We start from the raw sequence: 26061 nt of genomic DNA, 5'->3' as shown, positions 1-26061 counted from the left end.
TCTGTACAATCAGGGGAACCACAGAGAGTGCCAATTCATAATTTTGGCCTTATTAACACCATCTTCTATTTGACTAAGCATAATAGCTAAGATATTGTTACAGCTTTTGCAGAAAGCCTGAAGCTTGAAGAATAACAATGGCTTGTACTTAAACCTTAAAAAATGAACATAAATATAAATAGACACTTTAAAGTAGTTTTACATTCTGAAGCAGAAAGTATATTATACAGGGCCTGCTGTTTCTTCCTTAATGCTCTAAAGCACCAATTTATGTTAAGATGGCAACATGTGATATATTAATTACATTCTGATGAGAATAAATGCAAGAGCAAGACTGTTGCTTTTAATATTTTACTTTTTAAACCATGATCTGTGCAATAGATGAAAAGGGTAAAATTTGTAACTATTACATAATTGGAAAAAATATAACCATAATTTTATTTCACAATCCTAATTAAATAGCAGCTAAATTTTTTTTTAAATGAAAATTAAAAGTTGACACTGAACAGTTTACTCCAAGAGAACAAGGTAGGGGTAGAGTCCCTGAATGTCCCCAGGGAAAATGTAAGATTAAAATGATTAAAGTATCTTATGAATAGGGACAATATATGTAAATAAATTATAATCAAGATCAACTGATAGTCATTTGGTAGCTTACCAACAGCAGTGGAAATTTATTCACAGTATAATATAATCAATCAGATTTTAGAGTTTTTCTTTTCCCTATTTGATATTAAACTAATTATATATTGATTGAGAACTTGCTCATTTCCTTTAATGAAGATAATATTCTCATCTGCTATGCCAGGGTAGCCCTGCTGGTGGTAAACAAGAACAAAATAAAACAAAATCTCTAAAGAATACTATCCCTTTGTTGTGAACTTTGCATATTTCAAAGAGAATTTGGGTGACGGGGTATTTTTGGGATGCTGTAACATCCCACAAACTTGAGCTAAAGCACCTTGTTATGGATTGGAAAATGAGGTAATTTTTAAATTAAAATTTTTAAGTTTGTGCAAGAGAACATTTACAGTCTTCTAGAACTATTTTCTATTTCAAAAGATACACACGACATATTTTATTTCTCCATTTCTGAGAGAAAATGTAGATTACTGATTTTAAAAATGCAAAAGATGCCTCTATGTGACTACACTCCCAAATTCTAAAAACCTGACCAGTCTTCAATCCTTAGGCCACATTAAAAATAGCATAGGTCCAACCAGTTCTACAGTAAAATAATGTACTTTTTAGACTAGTTTTAAGTACTAAATGGCAGGAAATTCAGTTTTCAAATTTTCTATTATTTCATATCCTTTTGAAGATTTTTCTACCTATGTTTAACAAGTGTTTTGACTTTTGTTCCTAGATATACCTTTATAACTCTAAATTTAACATTTTCCAACTATATACATTTAAAGCTGGATTTAGGTATGCTGACCACAATAATTTTTCTATCTTATCGTAAATATAAAGTAGCTGAAAAAATCTTTTTTTTTTTTTTTTAATTGGCCTTCTCTATTTAGTTTTGGCCACTTGGTACTCTTAAAAAAATACTTCTTGGAACCTGATTTTTGGATTTCAGTCTTCACAGTAATGCTATATAAATTTAATGTTTGTAAAATATTGACATCTGGCTGCACAATCCTAGAAATCTTTACAATGCTAGAAAGCCAAACGTAACTGCAGTTTGAGATGGTACCAATAAATTTTGAATAAACTAACCCCTTCTAATTAGTAAAAGTCAAGAACGTAAGCAAGGCATTTTCTAGAAGAGATTTCCAGCAGATTATGGTGTTTTTTCAAGCAGCTTACTAGCATGCTCTTAGCAATATGGCTTATTTTCTCTTTTGCATTGTTATTAGCTATTAGCTCAATTTAAGTTGATTAGCAGTTAGTATTTGAAATTTGTTTTCTTATTTGATTGTATTCATATACTAAATTAAATTAGAAGGTGGGAATCAGTAGATTAAAATGAATTTAATTTCATAGTACATGTTTGGTTTTTTTGGTTTTTCAATTTTAATGTAGCATATGAAGGTTCAATATTTTAAAATCAAAAGACATGCTGGAGTTCTAGCCTAAGTTCCTGGTATGTGGAAAACAGTAGGAAGGGCACAAACAGTAATTGCCCAAGGTCAACTAGAAAAGTAATGGCCAAACTAAGATTCAAAACCACCCCTTTAGATAGCTGGCAAAATATTCTACCAGATACAAATTATCATGCTGTATCCTTTTGTTTTTCTTTTCTTTTTCATTTTCTTACCATACTATATCTTGAAATGACTTTACCCAGACAAAATATAAAGGATCTTTTAGAATTGAAATGGATGTGAAATGTTTTGGATCTAAAGCCACAGATGAAAAGTCAAGACTCATGAAGTTGCTCTTCAAATATAAATGTCAATGGAATTCACCCATCTCTATAAGCATAATAACAGTTCATTTTTTTCCTACCATACCAAATTTTTTTTTCGATTTTGCTTTGTGACTCCCTGTAACTCTTCAGAAAATATTGTATGCACTGCTGCCTAGATTACTCACTGTTTCCATAGGAAAAAATAGTTTTTTTTCTTTGTTATAGATAATGAAAGTTAACAGATGACTATAGGGGTCGTGCATGTGTAAAAATTATTTTTAACACTAAAGTTGTCTTTCTTCCAATGAACATAGAATAAAATTAGACCTTTTAGCATACTAACACAGAACCTAAAAGCAAAAGTTATATATTTAATGAGCTTTTCAACAGATTATATATATTATTTCAGATTATAAAAAGTTAAATTACACTAACAATACAAAATGTACAGTATAACCCCATATAAAGGGCCTGTTAATTCAAAAGGAGTTCTGAAATAGGTTTCAGAAAGAGAGATGGGGCTAAATATGAAGACAACATGCTCAAAAGTAAGAAAAGTACCATATTTGAATTTGTTAGGGTAGCAATTACATTTTAGTTATAGCATATCAAAAGATAACATTTAGTTTCTTTACACTCAAATGAAAAACAAAATGTATAACCACCTGCCTAAACTAATGTTGGTAGGACCCTTTGCTTCCCACTACACCTACTAGAAACTTTGCTAGGCAATTGAGGGGTTGATGGGTAGGATAAAAACTCAGATAATGTGACTGTTAATTAGCTGCTAACTTGAATTCCAAAGAACAGATATAGTACAAAATTGAGAACTCATCTTAAAATATGAATATAGGCACTAATCACAAATTTACATTTTTCATCAGACAATATCCTAGAGTTTGTTGATTTACAATGAATGTCAGAATCAATGCTTTAGCATTATATACATGCTTGGGATAAAACATTCTCTTGGAGTAAAAGGTAATCAGTTTTCATATTACTGTAACAGGAAATATCTATTTAGAACCTATAATATATTTTTAAATAGTCTTACATTAATTTCTTAATTTAAATTCCCAATCGACACAAAATCTAGTTGAATGCCATTTCATTGTCAACACACAGGTAACATAAATTACTTCTAATCCAAACCAAATGTTTTTTTAAAAAAGGATTTAGAAAATAAAATAAATTGTATTTTAAAAATTACACAGCAAACTTGAATCTATAGTAGTAGTTGTTCACTTTCAATATAATGCTGACTTGGTAACATAAAAACAAACAAACAAACATATAATTTGATAAGTGAAAACTGAGCCAGCCAATCTTATTAGATACAAGACTAATTTCAAAGTATAAACAAGGAGTATTAATGTTTTTTTCTCAGGACAGAGTTAGGAGAACTATACTAAGTATTTGTAGCTAAACTGTATAACCAAGAGAAAAATTTGGATAAGTGTGCTTTGGGTAAACAGTATTTTCATAATCCCTCTTAGTTTCACTGCCACATACACACCACAAAGCATCCATATTGATTTTGTCTACTTTTCTACTTTTCTCTCAGGTTGCTGATTATGGATTATATTAAAAAGAAAATTTATCCCCCTACCTGCTATGAAATCACTAAGAAAAAGTTTCAAAACAATGTTAATAACAACTAGTTCCCAAAGTCTAAAAACCTTTCAGCTAGCCATTTTTTAGTTCTAGGGTGTGCTGCCACTAAATAGAATTCAGAAAATTATTGCCACATTCAACTACATATTAATTAGACTAAATAGAATAAATCAAATATACCTGAAAACAGCAAAATTTAAACCAATTTACAATAAAAAATAGAATTAAAATACCATTTTTGAACAGGTATTTTGATATTAAGAATACTGAATCCTGTATTTGACCCAAATGAAAAAAATACTGCAAACATGAAGTATTATTATTCTCTAAATACGTATTTATCTCTTTCATTATAGCAAAATCATACATTTAAGATAAAGAGGATTAAAATTATGATCCTGTCTTCCTTAAGGTATGTATTATTTATTGTTCATATTAGACAACTGCCTTGAAAACTTTTAAATATTATCAAATAAACTTTCAATAGATTATGACTTTTTTCCTATTTTTAAAATCTATATGTTGTTAGTGTATTAACTTTGAGTCTCATAGTACTATTCTAAAAACTAGGATTAAATTTAGCGGTTCCCTATACTCCAGCAAAAGATTTGAGCATGAGGCATAACAATAAAGATGCAAATTGTTTCAAGCTTATTACACCACAGCCTCAAATACCTTTAAGAAAAGCCATATGGTTTTTGTAAGTAATGTACTGCTGGTGGTATTAAGAGTATTTTAGACATAATTTCAAATTTTAAGAAATATTGATAAAATGAACTCTTTATACTCTGCTTTAGCTTTGCCCAAAGCAGATTGGATGTTCCTTGCAAATGGAATAGTTGAACCTTAGGCTGATAATAAAGTTGTAGGTAATTGGTAATAAAATATATTCCAAATGGCTGGTTTTATTGTAATATTAATGCTGGTGTGCTTTAATAACTACTACTGTTTATATATGCATTGAATAATGTGGCATTCTTAAAATTCCAGGTTTATCCAAAGTAGGGCATTTAAATAAATATTTTACCTTGATTAGTTTTAACCAAAACAAATGCTGTGTTATAGGCAGAAATGTGGACTTAATTCTTTTAGATAATAGCCTACTTAATTTCCATACTAACAGTAACTTAAAATTATTCCATGACTTGCAATAATTTTAACTCATGTAAAGGCAGTTTTCATGATGTTTAATCTTCCTCACATATATCTTCTAGGCAGACTTCTTTCTCCATAATTAGTTCTGTCCAAAAGGTAAGTGGTTTATAGAGGGAGCAAATACTTAGCGCTGGTTAAGTTTGCAAGCAATACCCGATGATTTCCTCTAATACTTTGTCAAACCAGTCATTATCTGGGGGGGCAGGGGTGGTCAAGAGAACTTGGTCATTAAAGTCATTACAATACTTCAGGAAACATTAGACATATGACAAACATTTCTTACAAGGCAGTCATTGAATAATTAAGAGTAAGCAGTCAGAAAATTCTGTTGCTGAAAACACAGTTATACATTAGTGTTCATCCAACTGAAGATTAGTGGATTAAAAAAAAGTTAAGAAAAAATCTTCCACTTTCCAGTTCAGCTGCACTTGATTCAAGTGTTGCTCATAGAGGTTTGTGTTGTTATAAATTAAACTTGCTGCTGCCTTAGCAGCTAAAGATACTAGGAAAAAATGTTCATGTCACAGAATAAATAGAGCAGTCTCTTTCAAGCAAAACAGTTATCTCACACCAATTCTGGAGGTCATCCACTCTAGACCTTGGCATAACCTGAAACAAAAGAAAAAATATTTTCAAAATGAAATGAAGAAGTTTTTACTTAAAAACTGAAAGCATTCTTGGTACTACAATAATTATTTACACACTTAAGTGAAATATTGAAAGATTCACTAAAATGACCTTATCAGTTGAGTAATGTGGAAACAGCTTCAGTCTTATCTAAAGGCTACAGCTTTGGCAGTTTTTCAGCAAAATTGCAAGTACTCCTCATCCCCTGCCCTTTAAGGTGAACTAAAACTGCAATCACTATAGAAAGATAATATTACCCTCCTAAATTCTAAAGAATTGAGGCTTATAGCTCAATCTTAAAGGTATAGGTCAAAAGTCTACATGTAGCATTATATTACAAGGTTTTTCCAGTATGAAAAAACTAAGGTCAAATTACTGGTAATTGAGCATAAATACGGGTCTAGTAATAATTAATGTCGTTTTTAACATTCGTTTAAAATCTTGCTTGGCGTTGACTTGTATTGACATAACCTTCAAACACGTGGTATCTACAGAACGTGTGAAGTGCAATTAACAAGTTTTGCTTGAAAAAGTTTGTGTTTGGTTTGGTTTTTGTTGCAAAACTAGGGCTAAGAAGATGGCGGATGAAGAGCATATTCGGCACTGCATGCTTTACGAGTTCCAATTAGGAAGAAAAGCAAATGAGGCTGCAAAAAACATCTGTAGTGCTCTTGGTCAAGATGCAGTTAGCGCCAGAAAATGCCAGCGTTGGTTTGAGAAATTTCGCGAGGGAAATTTTTCGTTAGATGACAAGAGTGGTCGAGGCCGTGTGTCCAATTTTGATCAAGAAGCTCTTCAAGCTCTTTTGGTGCAAAATCCTCAAATTACCCAACAAGAGCTTGCGACAACTTTAAATTGTTCACAAAAAACAATTTCCAATCAATTGCATGCACTTGGCAAAGTCCAAAAGTTTGGAAAATGGGTTCCTCATGAGTTGACCGACAACAACCGTAATCAAAGAGTCACAATTTGCAGTTCGCTCCTCTCTCGTCAAAACCGTTTGCCGTTTTTAGAGCAAATTGTTACCAGAGATGAAGATTGAGTGCTGTATGTTAATTTGAAAAGGCAGCCTCAATGGTTGGACAAAAATGAGGCTCCGCAGCCCACGCCAAAACCTGACTTGCATGCGAAAAAAGTGATGTTGTGTGTTTGGTGGAATTTTAAAGGAATTCTTCATTATGAACTTTTACCATCTAACCAAACCATTACAAGTGCAGTGTATAGTGCCCAATTGGAAAGGTTAGCCCAAGCTTTAAGAGAAAAAGAGCCCGCGCTGATTAATCGGAAGGGCGTAATTCTTCACCACGATAACGCAGGACCGCATACTGCAAGAATCACTGCTGAAAAACTGCGCCAGTTGGAATGGGAAGTTCTCCCTCAACCTGCATATTCTCCTGATATTGCCCCTTCCGATTACCATTTGTTTCGTTCTTTGCAAAACTTTCTTCTTGGAAAAAAATTTAATAATGAAGAATGCCTCAAAAATGCATTGACCGAATTTTTTGCATCAAAATCACAAGAATTTTACAACAGAGGGATTAAAATGCTTCCGGAGCGTTGGGCACAAGTAGTAGAAAACAACAGCAACTATATTGTTGATTAAATTTTGTTGTATTGTTTAAATAAATTCGATTTAAAAAAAGTATTAGAAAACGACATTAATTATTACTAGACCTAATAAGTACTAGAAATAAACTGGGTAATCCATGTTTAACACATGGGTTCTCCTTGGCCTATTTATCCAAACTCAAGTTCTTGGAAAAGGAAGAAAATACTATAATGCCATTTATTTCAAATGTTTATTGTTGAGAAATTTGCATATCAAAATGACTCCTGATAATAAAGGGATGTACTCTTGTGGAAAGCTGGAAGTTTAGGCTTAATTAAGCCTTTGCAGAAAATGTGAAATTTCTTTGATGCTTCCTTTTTAAGTCAAGGGATATTATCGTTTTCTCCCAGTAAATAAATGATAAAACCAAGAAATGAACAATAACTAAAAAATTAGACTGTGAAAATTTAATTAAAAAATGTATTACTTTTTGTAAAACATTGTTTGTATTGTTTACAAAAAAAAAACTCAGTAAAAATTATAAATTAACTAAAATTATTTCCTGAAACATAACATAAAAACCACCTTTAATTAAGGACCGAAACAGAGCAGGATCAAAGAAAATAAGTTGGCTTAAAAAAAATGGAAAGAAATTTGAAAGAAGTCATACCACCCCCATTCAGATTAGCACTTACCCTTCTCCTGTTAAAGCACAGCAGGACTGAATGTGCCATGGATGGTCCTTAATTGAACTAAGGGTGAGGTATTTGGAGATTTCTGCTGCTGTCATACACCCTTTCATATCCTGTTTATTTGCAAAGATAAGGACTGCAGCCTTCCTTAAGTCCTGCAATCAACATGAAATATTTCTAATACCTGAAATACCACAATTCAAATTAAACTAAGCACAAGAGTAAACGTACCCTCCTGGACAGTTACAGTGAAATCCCTTTACTTTAAAATGATTAGGAACACATTTTTTTTTAAAAATGTGTTTTTTTAAATTGATTTCAGAGTGCAAGGGAGGAGATAGAAACATCATGATGAGAAAGAATCATTGATCAGCTGTCTCCTGCATGTCCTTTACCAGGAAGCTAGCCCGAAACTTGACATTTGCCTTTGGCCAGAATCAAACCCAGGAACCTCCAGTCTGCAAGCTGACACTCTATCCACTGAGCCAAACCAGCTAGGTTACGCACAGATGTTTTAATTAAAAAATTTTATAGAAATACAAGTAAATATCTCAAATAACCATGATTCACTAATTCAGTCTAACAAAGGCAGATTAACCATTACATAATGTTTTATAAAGATGACACATAAATAAAAAGGACACGAGGATGTACTGCACAGCATGGTAACTATAGTCAATAACAGAGTGTTGTGTATTTTAAAGTTGCTAAGAGAATAAGTCTGAATAGTTCTCATCACAAGAAAAATATTCTGAAACTATGTATGGTGACATATTAACTAGACTTCTGGTGGTGATTATTTCACAATATATGCAAATATTGAATTATTATGTTGTATTCCATGAAACTAATATAATGTTGTATTTCAATTATATCTCAATAAAAAATGAAAAGGCAAACAAAACAAAAAACAAAACAAAAACAATGGCACATAATATTCTGTATAACTGGCAGGTAAATAAGAATTTTAAATATAAAAATCTATACTAATAAAAGGGTAATATGCTAATTAGACCAGACATCTTCCAGATAGCCACGGTGGTAGGGCTGAGGTAGAAGTGGTTAGGGACAATCAGGTTGGCAGGGGAAAGCAGTTAGGGGCAATCAGGCCAGCAGTGGAGGGCAGTTAGGGGGCAATCAGGCTGGCAGGCAGAGTCAGTTAGGGGCGATCAGGCTGGTAGGGGAGGGCAGTTAGCGGCAATCAGGCAGGTAGGGGAGGGCAGTTAGCGGCAATCAGGCCAGGAGGCAGGGGAGCAGTTATGGGGCAATCAGGCTAGCAAGCAAGCAGTTAGGGTTGGGACGATCAGGCAGGCAGTCGAGCAGTTAGGAGCCAGCAGTACCAGATTGTGAGAGGGGTGTCTGACTGCCAATTTAGGCCCTGTGGGATCGGGCCTAAACCAGCAGTCGGACATCCCCCGAGGGGTCCCAGATTGGAGAGGGTACAGGCTGGGCTGAGGGACACTCCCGTATTTTTCTAAGAGTATAAAAATATTCATAGGGATGATAATCACTATTTCACCATAGTGGAATTCTTTTTTGGTTTCCTTCAGAAAGGAAGAAAATCAAATTGGAGAAGTCTCAAAAGATATTTACTATATTAAGTTGAGTGGTGGGAGCATAAATGTGTTTTATTATTGAAGTTTTTTATATATTTGAAATATTCATAGTTAGTTGATCTCAAATTATTCACTAAAGAATTTTCAGTTCTTATAGCCTCAGGATTTTTATTATTTTATTTTTTTTAATATATTTTTTATTGATTTTTAGAGAGGAAGGGAGAGGAGAGAGAAAAACGACAAGAGGGACACATCGAATGGCTGCCTCCTGCATGCCCCTTAGTTGGGATCGAACCTGCAACCCAGGCATGTGCCTTGACCAGAAACGAAAAGGGGACCTCTTGGTCCATGGGATTACATTCAATCCACTGACCACCACCAGCCAGGCAACTCTTGGGATTTTAAACTCTTATGTTTTCCCCTTTCCTGCTTTGATCTATCAGATTTTTTAAGGCATAACTGTAGTTTTAACTTTGAAAAATCTTTACCAGTAGTCTAAAAATAACATGCTGGATTTTTTTAAGTTTGAAAAAGTAATGACAAATCTTATTAATATAACAACTTGGTTAATAATGAAATAACCAACACCGGAGAATATTAATATTTGTAAAAAGCAAAACCAGTATAGAGATACCTTACTCCACTGCTTATAATGTTTTAAAAACTTACCTCATGAGCCAACATTCTGTATAATTCTTCTTTCGTAATAGCTAGTCGTTCCCTGTCAATGCTATCTACAACAAGAATGATGAACTAGAAGACAATTAAAAAGAAAGAAAATTGAATGCGTTATTGACGTTTTCTACAAAACAATTTTCAAGTGATAGAAGTATTTTTTCACATGGCATTATCTTACTATAAAACAGTCTATTACTTTTTCATTATAACAAGTTTATAGTACATGGAATTACATCGAGCAGTACAAAATAATGTAACTTCATCAAATACAAACCATGCCCAATTTTATTTTTTTAAAGTGATATTTGAATACATAATATCCTGTAATACTAAGATTTATTTTGAAAACCAAGTAATAATAAGTAATTTTTTAAAAATCACAGTAAGTAAAATAACTTTTGCCAAATCTTAAAAGTATTCTACAACCATTTATTTAGGCAATCAATAATTATGTTTTTACTATAGACTTCTGTCTATTCGAAAGAAGTACACAAACTAGTTTGAAAGAGAAACATTTAAAAAAATCAAATAAAGCATTTTTGCATAACAATATCAACAATAAAAGCACAAGAAAAATGTGTTTCTTAGGTGTTATTAAATTATGCTCAAAGCATTTTATTACTCCTCTAATCAGGGCTTCTAATGAAGCTGAGATCTTGGGAAAGATATAAATATATATAATTTATGTTCATGTCCAATTTCTCCAACAATGGAGATACTTCAGTATTAAGGTGAGGATAAACGGAAGTCAGCACATCAGAAAGCACTTATCTAATAATAGCTCTCATTGCTCTTTCTCTTTTACTTGAAATCTCAAATTCTTTACTAAAAAAGGCAATTGTCAATATGTCTTAGGTATAACCTATCTATTTTCTGGGTTTACTCTCTGGTTCTTTTTATTAAATTTACTTTAGTAACTCTAGTATACCTCTGTGTTTGAATAATACGTGTTCCACGATGACCGCAATGACTCTTGACCACCAATGTCCCACATAAGAAAATGAGTGTTCTTCACAACTATTTCTTCAACATTGCTTCCTATGGTTGGAGATGTATGAACCACTTCATTCATTAAGCTGTTGAAAGATAGACACCATAAAAGCTCTTTTGTATATCTTGAGAATATGAAGTAACTTTTAATCTCTGTATTTAACAGGAATCAATCTTCCTTATTTGTGCCAATTGATGGTTAATTACAAGCATCAAAAATAGAACCTTAGAAAACACTTTGCAAACAAATATCTAGACAAAGAATAACTACAAAAGAAAACTGTTCTTTTGTTAATGGAATAAACTATGTACTTGATCTGAAGAGAAGGGAACTCTGTGGTGTGAGTTTGCATTTCTTTGGCCAAAATTTTAATACCACCATGCCTTGTTATCAGAGCAGAACCTAGGTTCCATCCTGGAAGAGCAAGTTTCTAGGTGACAGGGACACCAATATTTACAGTGTAGCATCCAGGGAATAGTAGGCTATTTAAAATTTTGAAGACTGTCTATGTCAGAAAACTGAGACTTAGTTCAGCCATAAATATTAGTTCAGGCCTATTAACCTCAATTATAGTCTTAAAAAAATGGGCAAATGAAAACTTTAATGAAAATTAATTCTAAATACATATAGTATAGAGATACTCATATCACATGTATTATCATAACCATTCATTAAACTACATTAATTTATTCAACAAAGATGAATTTGCCTCTAACATGCCAATGTTGAGTTGCAAGAAACATTCTAATCCCTTTTGGGTATTATATATGCTATGCACAAAATTATTTCAACAACAGTGACAGGTTTCTGACATGTTTATATTTAACTAGGGGCCCAGTGCACAAAATTTGTGCACAGATAGGGTTCTTAGTGGCTGTTGGCCGGGGTCTCCCTTCCCCTGGCAGGGCTGGCTGGGGGGGAAGGGCCATGGGCAGTTGGCCAGCCAGCCCCACCCCCTGGTTGAACTCTGGTTAAGGGAACAATTTTTGCAAATTAGGCTTTTATCATATAGGATTAAAAAAAAAATAAGTAGCTACTCAACTTAAAACAAGTCATAATTTAGAAGCTTTTTAGCAAAGTAGCTGAAAAATGTTAAGCACTGCTAAAGTGAAGTATTTCTGGAGAACTGTCAGCTGATATATTTAAGATGAAGTGGGAAGGCACAAGAACCCCACAATGGTGCACTGTGTTTTTTTATAACCACTTGTTAAAATGCTTCAGACACAGAGCCATTTTACTGCTTAACACGGGCCATTTCATTAGCAATAAAAGGATAATGGTATATATTTTGACAAGTGGACTGATGTGCTGTTAAAATTTCCTTAAAGTATTAATGTACTTCTCTGAAAGTCTCAAACTTCTTCCTGTTGCAAAGTTACTAAAGCAATATTTTCAGGGGCAATCTTCATTTCTTTTGAATTGACAAGTCTGGCTATGTTAAACATTTCCAGAGCTATTAGGAGAGTAGCAAAAACTTCCTAGAGATAACAATCTATTTACATAAATCTCAGTGTGAGAATAAACTAATGAAATGCACTTTTTCACCTCATTCTAGCACTATAATATGTGCTTTATTTACCCTAATTTTATATTAATTCTTTCTTTCAAGGCCAGAAAATAAGTTTGTGAAGGCTTTAAGAAGCAGAGTTATTTTTTAATTTTTAAAATACATTTTTATTGATATCAGAGAGAGGGAGGGGAAGAGTTTAAAACATCAATGATGAGAAGCACCAATTGGCTGCCTCCCACACACCCTATATTGGGGATCAAGCCAGCAATCCAGGTATGTGCTCTGACTGGGAATCAAATTCTGATTCATAGGTCAACGCTCAATCACTGAACCACACCAAATGGGCGTTTTTCATAAATTTTGTGTTCAGTAAAATACAAAAAAATTTATGTTCAAGTTTTTCCATTATAATACCTTATTCTTGTTAATTATACAAATTAGTTCCAATAAATAAAATAATGAAACTATTTAAATATACACTCATACTTACAATTGATAAAGAATGGTAGTTTTCCCCGCATTGTCCAGTCCCACTATAATCACTTTGTGCTCTATAGAGAGAAAGCAAACCAAAAACATTTAACACTGCTGCATACTACAATTACATACTATCAACAATGATTATTAGTTAGCTCTCAAATGAGAGTCCATTCACTGGATATTTATAAGACTGTTAAAAAATAAAAGAGAACTTACTTTGATGCCAAGACTACCTGCCTTAAGTGATACCATCTATTATGATATTATTTATCTAGCTCTCTTACAAAGGGATGCTGGAGATAGGAAAGAGGGGAGGACAGGAGAACCTGGTCACTTTTATTGAGTTTGGGGTGATAAAACCCAATACTAGTCTTAATAAAATATTGTAACTTAAAACGTGTTTTGGGAGGATCCAAGATGGCTGCTCGGGTAGACACCTAACCGCAGCAGCACACAACAATTTCAATGGAATACAACTAAAATGTAGAGTGGACATTGCCCAGAGCTACAGGTAGTCGACTGACTGAAAATTCTACAACAAGAAGGAAAGAGAAAACCAGAAGGAAAATCAGAGGAGCTGAAAAAAAGCCTAAGGTACGGAGACATACTGCGCGCCCGCACGCGCACGCGGAGAGGTCGCAGCCGGAGAGGAGGAGAGGGCTGGGTGCTGCCTGGCGTTCCCTAGCAGGAAGGAAATAAAACCCCCAGCCTGGGCTGAACCCCCAAACCGGCACCGCTGACCCCCAGTTATGAGCCAGACCCTGGGGACCCAGGCTCCGGTGGGGGATAGGGGGCTGTGAGGCGGAATCCCAAGCGAGCAGTGAAAAGCAGGGCCCCCGGAGTCACACGCACTTTGCGCGCAGAGGACTGAATGTTGACTCTGATGCTGGATTATCCTAGCGTGAAGAAACAAAGCCTCCGGCGGCATTGAGCCTCAGTCCGGACTGCTCTGAACCCCAGTCCTGGACCAGACCCTGGGGACCTAGGCTCGGGCAGGGGGAGACGGGGCTGTGAGGCGGAATCCCAGGGAAGTGGCGAAAAGCGGAGCCCCCAGAGTCTAGCGCACTGCGTGCAGAGGACAGTCTGTTGACTCTGATCCTAGACTCCCCTAGCGGGAAGGAGAAAAAAAAAAAAGCTCCAGACTGGAGGAATGCAACAGGGAGCAGGAGCCCCTGCCGGACACCAGCCAGCCGGGCGACGGCAGGGAACCGGGCGACGGGGCCCCCAGGAGGAGGGGGGGGTGCCCCCGAGCCATCGACCTCTGAGCGCGGGCAACAGAGCCAAGGCCGGGGGCTGCTTCCTGGGCGGCGCTGACCCCGGCAACAGGCTGAAGCAGCGCGGGAGCCCTCGGAGAACAAAGGGGTGCCATAGGCCAACCTGCTGAGCTCCCAGGACAAGGAGGAAGAAACCAAAGTTCTCAATGTGAAGAAATCAAGTGAGAGCAAAAGATAGTAAAATTACTTAAGAAAGAATACAAAGAAGATCTTGAAAAATCAAAGACTAAGTCAGAACTCAACTCACCAGCCAACATTGCAACATAAATGCGTTTAAAAAAAAAAAAAAAAGGACAGAATGTTGGAACAGCGGCGGCCAGGCCTAGAGTGCCCAGGCACAAAGCAATGGCAACCAGGCCCGGAGCAGCAACGGCCAGGCCCCAGAGCAGCAGCAGCCAGAACCAGAGCAACAACAGCTAGCACTGGAGCAGCCAGACCTGGGGCAGTGGCAGCCAGGCCTGAGGCGGAGGCAGCCAAGCCCAGGGTGGCCAGTCCAGGAATACCCAGACCCGGAGTGGCCGGACCCGGAGAAGCCGGACCCAGAGCAGCCGGGTTGGGAGCAGCCAGGCCCAGAACAGCAGTAGCCAAGCCCGGAGCATCCAGGCTGGGAGTGGCCAGACTCGGAGCGGCCGGGCCTGGGGCAGCCGGGCCCAGAGCAGCTGGGTCTTGTGCGGCCAGGCCTGGAGCAGCAGCTGCCAGGCTGGGAGCGGCCAGGCCTGGAGCAGCCGGGTCTGGTGTGGCCAGGCCTGGAGCAGCGGCTGCCAGGCTGGGAGCGGCCAGGCCCGGAGCAACCAGGTCTGGTGCGGCCAGGCCCGGAGCAGCAGCTGCCAGGCTGGGAGCGGCCAGGCCCGGAGCAGCCGGGTCGGGTGCGGCCAGGCCTGGAGCAGCAGCAGCCAGGTCCAGAGCAACTAGGACGGGAGCGGTGGTGACCAGACCCGGAGCAGCTGGTTGTGGAACGAACCAGAGCAACAGAGGCCAGGCCCGGAGCAGCCAGGCCCGGAACAGCTCGCTCCTCGCCTGCTCCTGCCCCACGGCTGCCTCTCAGACATGGCTGGAAACTTTTGTGGGAACTTGAGGATCTGCTGAATCAAGTGATGAAGGCTTAGATCTGGATGTGTTGAGTTAGTATAGGGCTGGGGTGTTGATCTGTGAGTGCCTTGGGTGGGGCCTGGATGAGGCTGGTTGACCTATTTGGAAATGTCTTTTGTGTGAAATGTATCATTGGGCATGTGGTGGTATTATTGATATGAGAAAATGCTAAGTAACTGATTTACTATCTGAAAAGGGATTTACTATCGGGGAAAGGGAGGGAGGAAGAGACTGAACATAAACTGCACCTATAAATGAAAACAATGGGGGATGGGGAGGGGGCGGAGGGTGGGGTGGGAACCTGGTGGAGGGGGGAAGAAATATGAATAATAAAGATTGATTTTTTTAAAAAAGCACAAATAAATAAATAAATAAATAAATAAAACGTGTTTTGTTTTTAGTAAGTGTTTCATACACACCTTCTTGCCATCTCTACTAATCAAATTTACTTTTTCTCAAGTTGTTTTTACACCTGGAAGTTTTCCCACCTTCATGTACCAAGACTTTTTTCCATTTACTTAAAAGCTCAATTTAAAATGTAAATCTGAAAAGTTTCCTATTGCTAATAAGATATACATACTCTTAACTAGTTTTCCATTCCCTCCATTAATCTACAGATAAATACACAATTACTTAATCTTTAACTTTTTTTTTTCCATCTGGATTTTACAATTCTTTTGGCAGATACTGTTTTGGTTCTGTGTACAATGAAAACCTCTTTATTTTCCTCCTTCTGCACTAAATAGTAACTTAGTTCATAAGTAGTTTTTAAGCCCAATCTAATTATTCTGTTAAGAGGTAAGTATTTCAAAACCTCCTTTGAACATAGAAGAGAACACCCCAGATTTCATCTTTTCTAGATTTTAACCTATATAGAATACTTAAGATTGTTCTTCTCCATGGCAGAATGTTTCAAAATCTACTCCTCAACAGGGTATGTAAGGAAGCTGTCATAAGAATCACAATGCAATCAACTGATCTGCAGTCAATGTTGTGGCACAATTCATATCAGAACCCTGCTCCTCTTGTTAAACTTTCATGAATGTCAAAATTCTCATTTTATATCTAATCAAATATCAGATATTTCCACTCTTAATATGTTAATATTGCATCAAAGAGTGGGACCATAATTTACAGACAAGTTCTTAGGTGACAAATCATCTTTGTATCTTCTAATGACTTGGCTGCTGTAACAACGTAATATTGCAGAGCAAATGACATGGTTCTGGGAGGGCTGTTTTTACTATGGCAGAAGATGCTTTGTAAAACAAAACAAAACTTGCTTGCTTATTGTAACTCATAATTCTCCTTTTCTGACTCGCTTGGTTTGTAGCCTCTAATTTCTAGTGGAACCAGTATTGGGGTGTTGCTCCATCTTTCTCCCTTATAGCACAAGAACAAGAGCATTTTTATCAGTGGAGCAGCAATCCCACCACCCAGCACCAAGCATTCTAAATCTTGGTGACAGCTGGAAACCACATGACTAGCATCAGGGGACCACGGGTGATCAGTGTACATCATAGTGAGCAATTGAACTCCCGTTGGGTCAAATTCCTGAGGGGACACTTTGCATATTAGGCTTTTATATATATATAGATAATAAAATATAGCTTGGAACAGACTGCAGAACTTGAGATCTATTCTTTCTCTTCCACCTCTTCAGTACCTGTGAGAAGTACAATTCTCTAGAAACATACAAAACTACTAACCCGGCGAAAGAAGTTAGCTTGAAAAGCAGGCAGATAGGGCAGTGGCCCAGGGGGAAACAAAGGCAGGTAGAACAAACATGGGCAAACAGAGCAGTTTGAACAAGCCTAATCACAGAATCCAACCGTGTTTTTGGACACAGAGTAGAAAGTATGGGAAATCAAAGAAGGGCCTGCAGCAACAAGATGTACATACACATAAAATCAGAACATCAAGGTCAGTTGCTGGGCAAGAACAATGACGGAATCAATCAGGTGGTGACACAGGTAAAGACAGAGCAAGCCTGTAGAACATGTATACTCCTAGAATGACTTGCTTTAAAACAAAACAAAACATCAGAGCCCGGCCAGTATGGCTCAGTGGTTAAGCATCGACCTATGAACTAGGAGGTCATGGTTTGATTCCTGGTCAGGGTTTATGCCTGGATTGTGAGCTCCACACCCAGCTAGGGAGTGTGTGAGGCAAACATTTACTGATTCTCTCTCATCACTGATGTTTCTTTCATCATTGATAGTTATGTGACTATCTCCCTCTCCCTTCCCCTCTGAAATCAATAAAAATATATTAGAAAAAAAAAAGCCAGAGATAAACAGAAAATTCTAAAATCAACTACATAGAAAAAAAAAAATAAGAGTAAGAATGATACTTGTAAAAGAGGTACCATCTAACACCCGTCAGAATGGCTATCATCAACAAATCAACAAATGACAAGTGCTGGTGAGAATATGAAGAAAAAGGAACCCTCGTGCACTGCTGGTGGGAATGCAGACTGGTGCAGCCACTGTGGAGAACAGTGTGGCGTTTCCTCAAAAACTAAAAATGGAACTCCCATCTGACCCAGTGATACCACCTCTAGGAATATATCCCAAGAAATCAGAAACACCAATCAGAAAAGATGTATGCACCTCTATGTTCATAGCAGCACAATTCACCATAGCTAAAATTTGGAAACAGCCTAAGTGCCCATCAGCAGATGACTGGATTAGAAAACGGTGGTACATCCTCACAATGGAATACTACACTGCTATAAAAAAGAAGGAATTTTACCATTTGCAGCAGCATGGATGGAACTGGAGAGCATTATGCTAAGGGAAATAAGCCAGACAGAGAAAGATAAATATTCTATGATCTCACTCATTTGTGGAATATAATGAACATAAACTGAAGAACAAAAGCAGATCCACAGACAGAGAAGCATCGATCAAATGCTCAAACCTCAGAGGGAAGGTAGGGGAGGATGGGGGTAAAGGGGAGAGAATAACCAAAGGACTTGTATGCTTGCATAAGAGCCTAACCAGTGGACACAGACACCAGGGGGGTGAGGGCATGAGCAGTAATCAATAAAGAAAGAAAGAAAAAAAGAATACTTGTCTTCTCAACAACACTGAAAACTGGAGGAAAATGACAAATCAAGATTTTGAAAGAAATGTTTTACAATTCAGAATTTTATATTCAGGTCAGTTATAAATAAAAAGTGAGGACAGACCAATACATTTTCAGGCATTTGAAATTGCAAAATAATTATCACTTTGGATAATGTTGCAGGGAATTTCTGAAGGATGTGTTTCATGAAAATAAGGGCAAAGCAAGAAGGACAAGAGTTCCAAAAAAAGTGAATTCATATCTCAAAATCCATGCCTTTAGAAGTTATGTCTATTGAGAAAAACAGATAAACAAGTAAAGAAACATGATTACAGGTAGAACAAAACATTAGTCCAAAAAATAGAGAATGAATGTTGGCGTGGGAAGAGTGGTCAGGGATGGCCTCTCTCAGGAGTAACATTTGGTCCCAAATGTGAACCATTTGAAGGGAAAAGAGTGTTCCAGAAAATGAGGAGCAGACAGATGGTAAGGTTAAGTGTCCTATGTTTGAAACCAGCAAAAAGTCCAGAATTAAGAGCACAATAAGGTAAAGAGAGAAATGAAAGACACCAGATCTGAGCAGTCAGAACAATAACAACGTCATAAAAAGTTGGCTATCAGCGCTCATTGATAAGTGTGTCAAAGTAATCAGTCTTGTACCTTAAATTGTGTACTTTGTAATAGCTTTACTTAAGCAGCACATGCTTTAGTATGCTTATTCCCAGAAAGGTATCAAATTTATGAAGAGATGCTTAGTGCTCTAAAATGTTACAAGGAAAAAAGATGGAAGTGAGGCAAACAATACAAGCTAAGGGAAAGGAGTATTTAAGGTAAGTAGTTCTCAACTCTGGCAGCACATCTGAATCATCTTGGCAGTGATGCCCAGACCACCCGACCCCATTCTGATTGAATTGGTCTGAGGGGGGGCCTTGGGCATATTATTCTAATATACAACCAAGATCGAGTGATTTGAGTATCTCTGGATTAAATGTGTTATAGTGGTTAAAATGGAATATGCTGAGGTTGTCCTTAATTTTGTCAATATAGAAAGTAAAACGAGAAGCATACAAACATGGAATAGGCTGATGAATGTCAGAGGGGAGGAGGAGAGGGGCCCAAAGGAACCAACCAACTCATATGGCATATATGTAGTATTACCGTATTTTCCGGCGTATAAGAACGACCCCCTAATTTTACAGTTAAAACATAGGTTTAGGCCTATATTCGCTGTATAAGACTACCCCCCACTTCCGAGGCAACACCAGTTCTTTTTTTAATAGACCGCCTCTCTGACTCTGGCCAATCTGAGCAGGCTTTTTACTAGAACACAGTGTCCTCTTATACGCCGGAAAATAACGGGTACCTATGGACACAGACAATAGGGTGGTGAAGGAGTCAGGTGGAGAGGGGTAATGGGGGGACATCTGTAATACTCTCAACAATAAAGATTTAAGAAAAAGAATGGTTGCATCTTATAAAGTGAAAAAAGAAAGTATAAATACAAGACTACTAAAATAGCAATCTCTTGCTTCAAAACAACACACCATGACTAAACTCTTCAACAGCTCCCATGACTTGCTCCGTATAAAGGCTTAGTGAACATACAAGGCCCTCTGTGATCTGGTTCCCCTGGCTACCTTTCCAACCTCATCTCCTCTGACTCCCCACAGGCAAACTAAAACACAGCCAAACTAAACTATTTTCAGCTCCTTCCATGTACCAAACTATTTAATTCCTCTCCCATTGCATATTATTAGTCCTTCTGCCTAAAATAACATGCCCTTTCTACTCGTCTGCCTAACATGCCTTAGTTATAAACTCCTACTTACTATTAAAGTCCAACTATACCTTTTCCTGCAGTCTTCCAGGAACCACATTAGAAAAAATAATCATTTTCTTTTGGTACCACCACACTTTTATATATATCAGTTAATAATTTATCACATTTTTTTCCTACTTCTGTTATGTACCGATGTTGGAGCATTATAAGAGCAAGTACAAGGTAACTATCTTTTCTGTTTGTCTTTAAATTTTTGTATCTCCTATGTTTAACTCTAAAGACTGATTTACACCCTATGCCCATGAATGAATGAGAATAAAATGAAAACCACTAGTACTAAATATATAGCAGGAAAGTTAAAGTCTAAATAGTAAGGAGAATGTATGAGTTATGTGACTATTAAAGCAGCCCATAAACACGTTTCATCATCTCCCGAATTTTCCCTTTGTATTCTCCAGTCCCTTTTAATCTGATTAAGAAAGATTGGAACAAATAAACAAACAAAGCTGATAAAGAGCAGCAATAAAATAGGGAGGAGAAAGAGGAATGGGACAGATTACCAGGGAAAACCAAAGACTTAGGTAATATTTTATTTCTTTAAACTACAGGAAAAATAAGCAAGTGATTACTATATGGATCTTTATACTTTTTTAGCATGTCTTAAAAGTGCTGTTTTATATAGTAGTGAATTTAGGTAACAAGGATTAGCAAATATAAACTGCTGAAAAAATAATACATTAAATTTAAGTATGGATAATATTCATAAGATGTGCCGAAACCAGTTTGGCTCAGTGGTAGAGCGTCGGTCTGCGGACTGAAAGGTCCCGGGTTCGATTCCGATCAAGGGCATGTACGTTGGTTGCGGGCATATCCCCGGTCGGGGGTGTGCAAGAGGCAGCTGGTCAATGTTTCTCTCTCATCGACGTTTCTAGCTCTCTGTCTCCCTTCCTCTCTGTAAAAAATCAATAAAATATATTTAAAAAAAACAAAATATATATATATATATATATATATATATATATATATATATATATATATATATATATTTATTTATTTATTTATAAGATGTTAAACTCTGGCCACTTTAAAATCACTTGAAAGTGTGGTAATTGGCCCCAACAGTCAGTGAAGAGAGCCTGGGCCTTCAGACCAAAGGGTCCCGGATTGGATTCCAGGTCAAGGGCTTGTACCTGGGTTACAGACTCCTCCACCGCCTGGGCCCAGGAGGCAACCAATAGATGTAACACATCGATGTTTCTCTCTGTCTTTCCCTCTCTCTCCTACTTTCTCTAAAAATCAGTGGAAAAATATCCTTGGATGAAGATGCACAACAAAAGGTGTGGTAACTGAATATGCCTACATATGTATATGCATAGATATTTATAACCTTGGAAAAGATTATTTTAGTGTTCTTATCAATCTGTGGAACAAGTGAACTAAAACCACTTCATTGTCTTCACTTCTTTTTTTATTTTTTATTTTATTGATTTTTTACAGAGAGGAAGGGAGAGAAAGAGCTAGAAACGTCAATGAGAGAGAAACATCATTCAGCTGCTTCCTGCACAACCCCGCACCGGGGATGTGCCCGCAACCAAAGTACATGCCCCTGACAGGGATCGAACTTGGGACCTCCCAGTCCGCAGACTGACGCTCTACCACTGAGCCAAACCGGTTTTGGCTGTCTTCACTTCTTCAATCCCGATAAAAGATACCACATTAACTGTAACATATTAGTATAATCCTAAGTTTTTTATTATGTCCAGGAATTAAGTTCGAAATGAAACTAGTTGAATTGAAAAACTAGTTTCAATTACTAAGAAAAATATTAAAAGAATACCTAAAACTTTACCTATTGTCTCCTTTTTCTTGTTTTTTGTTTGTTTGGGTATTTTCCCTTTTCAGGAGACATCACATTTAATTCTCTGACTCAGAACAGGTTTTACAACTTGTTGGCCCTTTGGACTTGAAACTTCTGATGTCTCATAACGAATTCTAGAGTCATGCCGACACGCAAATCCTACATAGAGCCAAAGCCTTTGGTTTTCTATCGTCTAGGACAGGAATAAAGGGTTTAGGCTGAAGGTTTCCAGAAAGCCGTGTATCTGAAAAGGATGACTCGCTCCAGAGTCCTGGAGAGTAGGCGGCATCAGAGAACGTGAAGAAGGCGCATTGGCTAAAAGAGCAGGTCGAAAACAAAGCAGCACTAGTTTAAAAAAAAAAAAAAAAAAAAAAAAAAAGTCGATCAGTTTCAGGACGGGCACTCACCCTGGGGCAAGACTTGGGATGTTTCATTAGAGACAGAAAAGGCACCCCACATGTCTCCAGGTACCAAGAGGTGTTTTCCGCTGAGCTTCACCAACATCCAAACATCCTAAGTTTGGATTCTGGGACACCAAACACCTCCCTTTCGGACTCCCCCTTTCTCCCACACACCACGTCTCTCCCGCACCTTCTCCAGGCCAAAGCCTGAATGTCCGCCCGCTCCCGGGACTCCGGCGCTTCTCTGCGTCCCCGGACCTCCGTCCGCCCACAGCCCGGCCCGCGGCGCAGCAACTTCCTCTCACCTTGGTTACAGAAGAGGCTCCAGAGTTTGGCGAAGATGAGCCCCATCATGAGCGCCTGGGCCGGCCGCGGGGTCCCTCAGCAGCAGGTGCCGCTGCGCGGGGGCCCCTCCGCGGCGCGGGCGGGGAGCGCTACGGGGAAGCGGCGCCGAGAGGGCACGGGGTGGCCCGGGGGCGTCGATCGGCCGTCCGGCTGCCGGTCCCCAGGCGCCGCGCCGAGCCCCGTCCGCAGACTCCTTTGTTTCGAGCCCAGTGAACCCAACGCCGACCCGTAGTTGCCTCGGCCTGAACCCACCTACCCACCAAATCCCCCACCAGATCCAGGCCCCGCCTTCGCTCCGCCTCCGCGCCCGACCTCAGGACCACCCATCGCCGGAAGGACGGCACCTGACGTAGCGCGCTGACGTCAGCCCACGCCTCCGACGTGGCGTTTCCTCCGGTTTCACTTCCGGTGTGCAGGCTCCGGCGGCCGGTGTTGGAGGAGGAAGGTGGGCATGAGTGGGAGTTGTTGGGGAGTTTCCCTGTCGTCACTGCTCGGAGCCGCGCCGGCGTCCCTTTCTGGAAGATCCGCTGTCTGCAGGTGCTTTCCGGCCTCCACACCGGGCCGCTCGCAGCTTCCAGGCGCGGCCGCCTCCTTTTGCTGCACAGAAGCTGCAGGTGCCAGCTGACGGCTGCTGTCACCCTGTGCAGGCAGATTGGGGTTCCGCCTGGATCCTTCACTGCGTGGACTTGATTGGGAGAGAATCCATGAAATAAAATAACATATTGCCGAAACCGGTTTGGCTCAATGGTAGAGCGTTGGCCTGAGGGCTGAAAGGTCCCAGGTTCGATTCCAGTCAAGGGCATGTACCTTGGTTGTGGGCCCGTCCCAGGAAGGGGGTGTGCTGGAGGCAGCTAGTCGATGATTCTCTCTCATCGATGTTTCTGGCTATCTCTTTCCCTTCCTCTCTGTAAAAAATCAATAAAATATATTTTTTAAAAAGAAAAAAAAATAACTTATTGTTTGAAGTTTTGATTGGAAAGAATTTCTTTTAATTAAAATGGAGTCCCAGCAGCCTCTCCAGTTAAACAAGATAGAAGAAAAAACCCCACAAGTGCTATACTTGAAGTAAAGCAAAAATTTCGTCGGAGGAAAAGGTCAAGCTAGGGAATTAAGATGTACAATATATACTGAATATAACTTAGAAGAAATTATAACAAGCTAAGTTCAGTAAATACTTATAAGAACTAGCTGCAGCTGGAATTTAACTCTATTACTCAGTTAACTCAGAAACCTGTGTGTTCATAAACCAATTTGCTACATAATCAGTTCACTTCCTTTTTCATGGTTAGATTCTAACAAATTTAGACGCTTCACAACCTTAGATAAAATGTAACTAATTACCCTGAAATTAGTTTAAGGAGCAAACTTAATTGAAAAGACTCTGGGTCTTATTCAGGTGGTAGATTTTACCATAATACCAAATCCTTTTAACGTGCCAAACTATAGGCATAGCCTTGATTTATTGCTTTTTGCTTTATTGTTCATTGCAGTTATATTGCAATGTTTTTACTAGACCCTCCACCAGCAAAATATTTTAACTTGATGAAGACTCAGATAATGGTTAGCATTTTTTAGCAATAAAATAAGGTAGGAATGTAGCTTGTTTTTTTTAAAGATATAATACTATTGCACACTTAATATAGTATAAACATAATTTTTATGTGCACTGGGAATCCAAAAATCTCATGACTTGCTTTATTGCAATATCTGCTTTATTGTGGTGGGCTGGAAACAAATCCCTACCTCACAGGTATGTCTATATTTCATTACCTGTACAGAGAGACATATGATTTATGTCCTCCCAGTGTTATGATTCAAAGACCCTTTAAGCTTTAGTAATGTGATAATGTGCTCCAACTCTCTGATATTAAAGGCAAGTTTTAATCTCGGACATAAAGCTGTACATATGCAAATTAGTTTAACTTTTATGACCATGCATTGACCTACAAATGTAAATGATTTTGAGTATGTGTTAATAAAGACTTAAAGGAATGTTTTCTAGTCCTAACTTTATTAAACTATTAGGTTTAGATTTTGTAACTTAGCTTAAATATTACACATGGATATATACTACATTCTTTTTTTTTTTTTTCTGGCTTTCAGATTTCTAAGAAATAGTATCCAAAAAAAGCATTTTTTTGCAGAGCCTTGAAAAAAAATCCAAAAAACACACACCCTAATTATATATTCCTTAAATATTCTTATGGTTGGCCTAAAATGATACTTTAAAATCAATAAATTTGAATTATTCTTTCACTTTTAATTAGATGGAATGAATATATTTGAACAACACTGCTGATTTTTTTTATTGATTCTACTTTTTTGAAATGTATGAACTGTTGATCAACTGTTCTAATTTATTCTTATGTTTTCTACAATTTACCTGAAAACAATACTGCTATGAAATTTTACAAATAATTTTTCACATTGGAAAATTATATTAGTAGATTTAGAAATTACAAGTTTTTACTAAAGGAAACAAGTTTTTACTAGTCACAACTGAAAAATGACTATGATTGATTAACAAACTATAGTTGTGAGTTACCTAAACAGAAATGATGTGCCATACATAGTATATATAAAAGGCTGAGTGTCCATCTGACCAGTAGCTTGATGCACGTTGACCACCAGGAGGCAGACACTCAATGCAGAAGCTGTCATGACACCCACTAGCCATTTAAAAATAAACAGCATCACACACCGTGAGCTGACAAACCAAGGCTTCCCCCAAGTGGGACACAGGCCCTGCCACCATCCTACAGTGACACCCCACCAAATCGCAGCCAAAGCTGCCAAGATCCCCTGATGCAAAATATGGCCCTCAGACCAGCCCAGCCAGGAAAAGGTCACTGTGGGTGCCAGGTAATCACATCACATAGCAACACCGACTTCTTCTCCCTAGCGACTAGCCTCCTTGTAGTTTCTTCAGCCCAGAAATAGGACTTGCTTTATAACCAGGTGCAAATATTTTACACTAACCAAACGTTTGTGAAACATTTTCACGTGCCTCATCTCATTTGATCCTCACACAAGTCCT

At 37.9% G+C, this 26061-nt stretch overlaps 1 protein-coding gene across 3 annotated transcripts; it reads right to left on the bottom strand.

Annotated features, from left to right (window-relative positions):
• ARL5B (ADP ribosylation factor like GTPase 5B) lies at positions 1 to 23335 on the bottom strand. Of its 3 annotated transcripts, none has more exons than XM_036459472.2 (6): positions 22985 to 23326; positions 13219 to 13279; positions 11156 to 11303; positions 10219 to 10302; positions 7997 to 8148; positions 1 to 5734 (listed from the first exon to the last, which is right to left on the bottom strand). In XM_036459472.2, exons 1-6 carry the CDS (start codon positions 23031 to 23033, stop codon positions 5686 to 5688), a joined length of 543 nt encoding a protein of 180 aa, XP_036315365.1. In that variant the 5' UTR covers positions 23034 to 23326; the 3' UTR covers positions 1 to 5685. The 3 variants fall into 3 exon arrangements, with proteins under 3 accessions (XP_036315365.1, XP_045443906.1, XP_045443910.1); XM_045587950.1 differs by lacking the exon at positions 22985 to 23326 and adding an exon at positions 20840 to 20864; XM_045587954.1 differs by lacking the exon at positions 7997 to 8148 and having other exon boundaries at positions 22985 to 23335.
• Between the last annotated feature and the right edge of the window lie 2726 nt (positions 23336 to 26061).

This window comes from Pipistrellus kuhlii, unplaced genomic scaffold, assembly GCF_014108245.1.
Source record: "Pipistrellus kuhlii isolate mPipKuh1 unplaced genomic scaffold, mPipKuh1.p scaffold_m20_p_1, whole genome shotgun sequence".
In the NCBI taxonomy this organism is placed as follows: Eukaryota; Metazoa; Chordata; class Mammalia; order Chiroptera; family Vespertilionidae; genus Pipistrellus; species Pipistrellus kuhlii.
The sequence above is the reverse complement of the archived record's forward strand: the minus strand, read 5'-3'. Positions and strand labels throughout refer to the sequence as shown.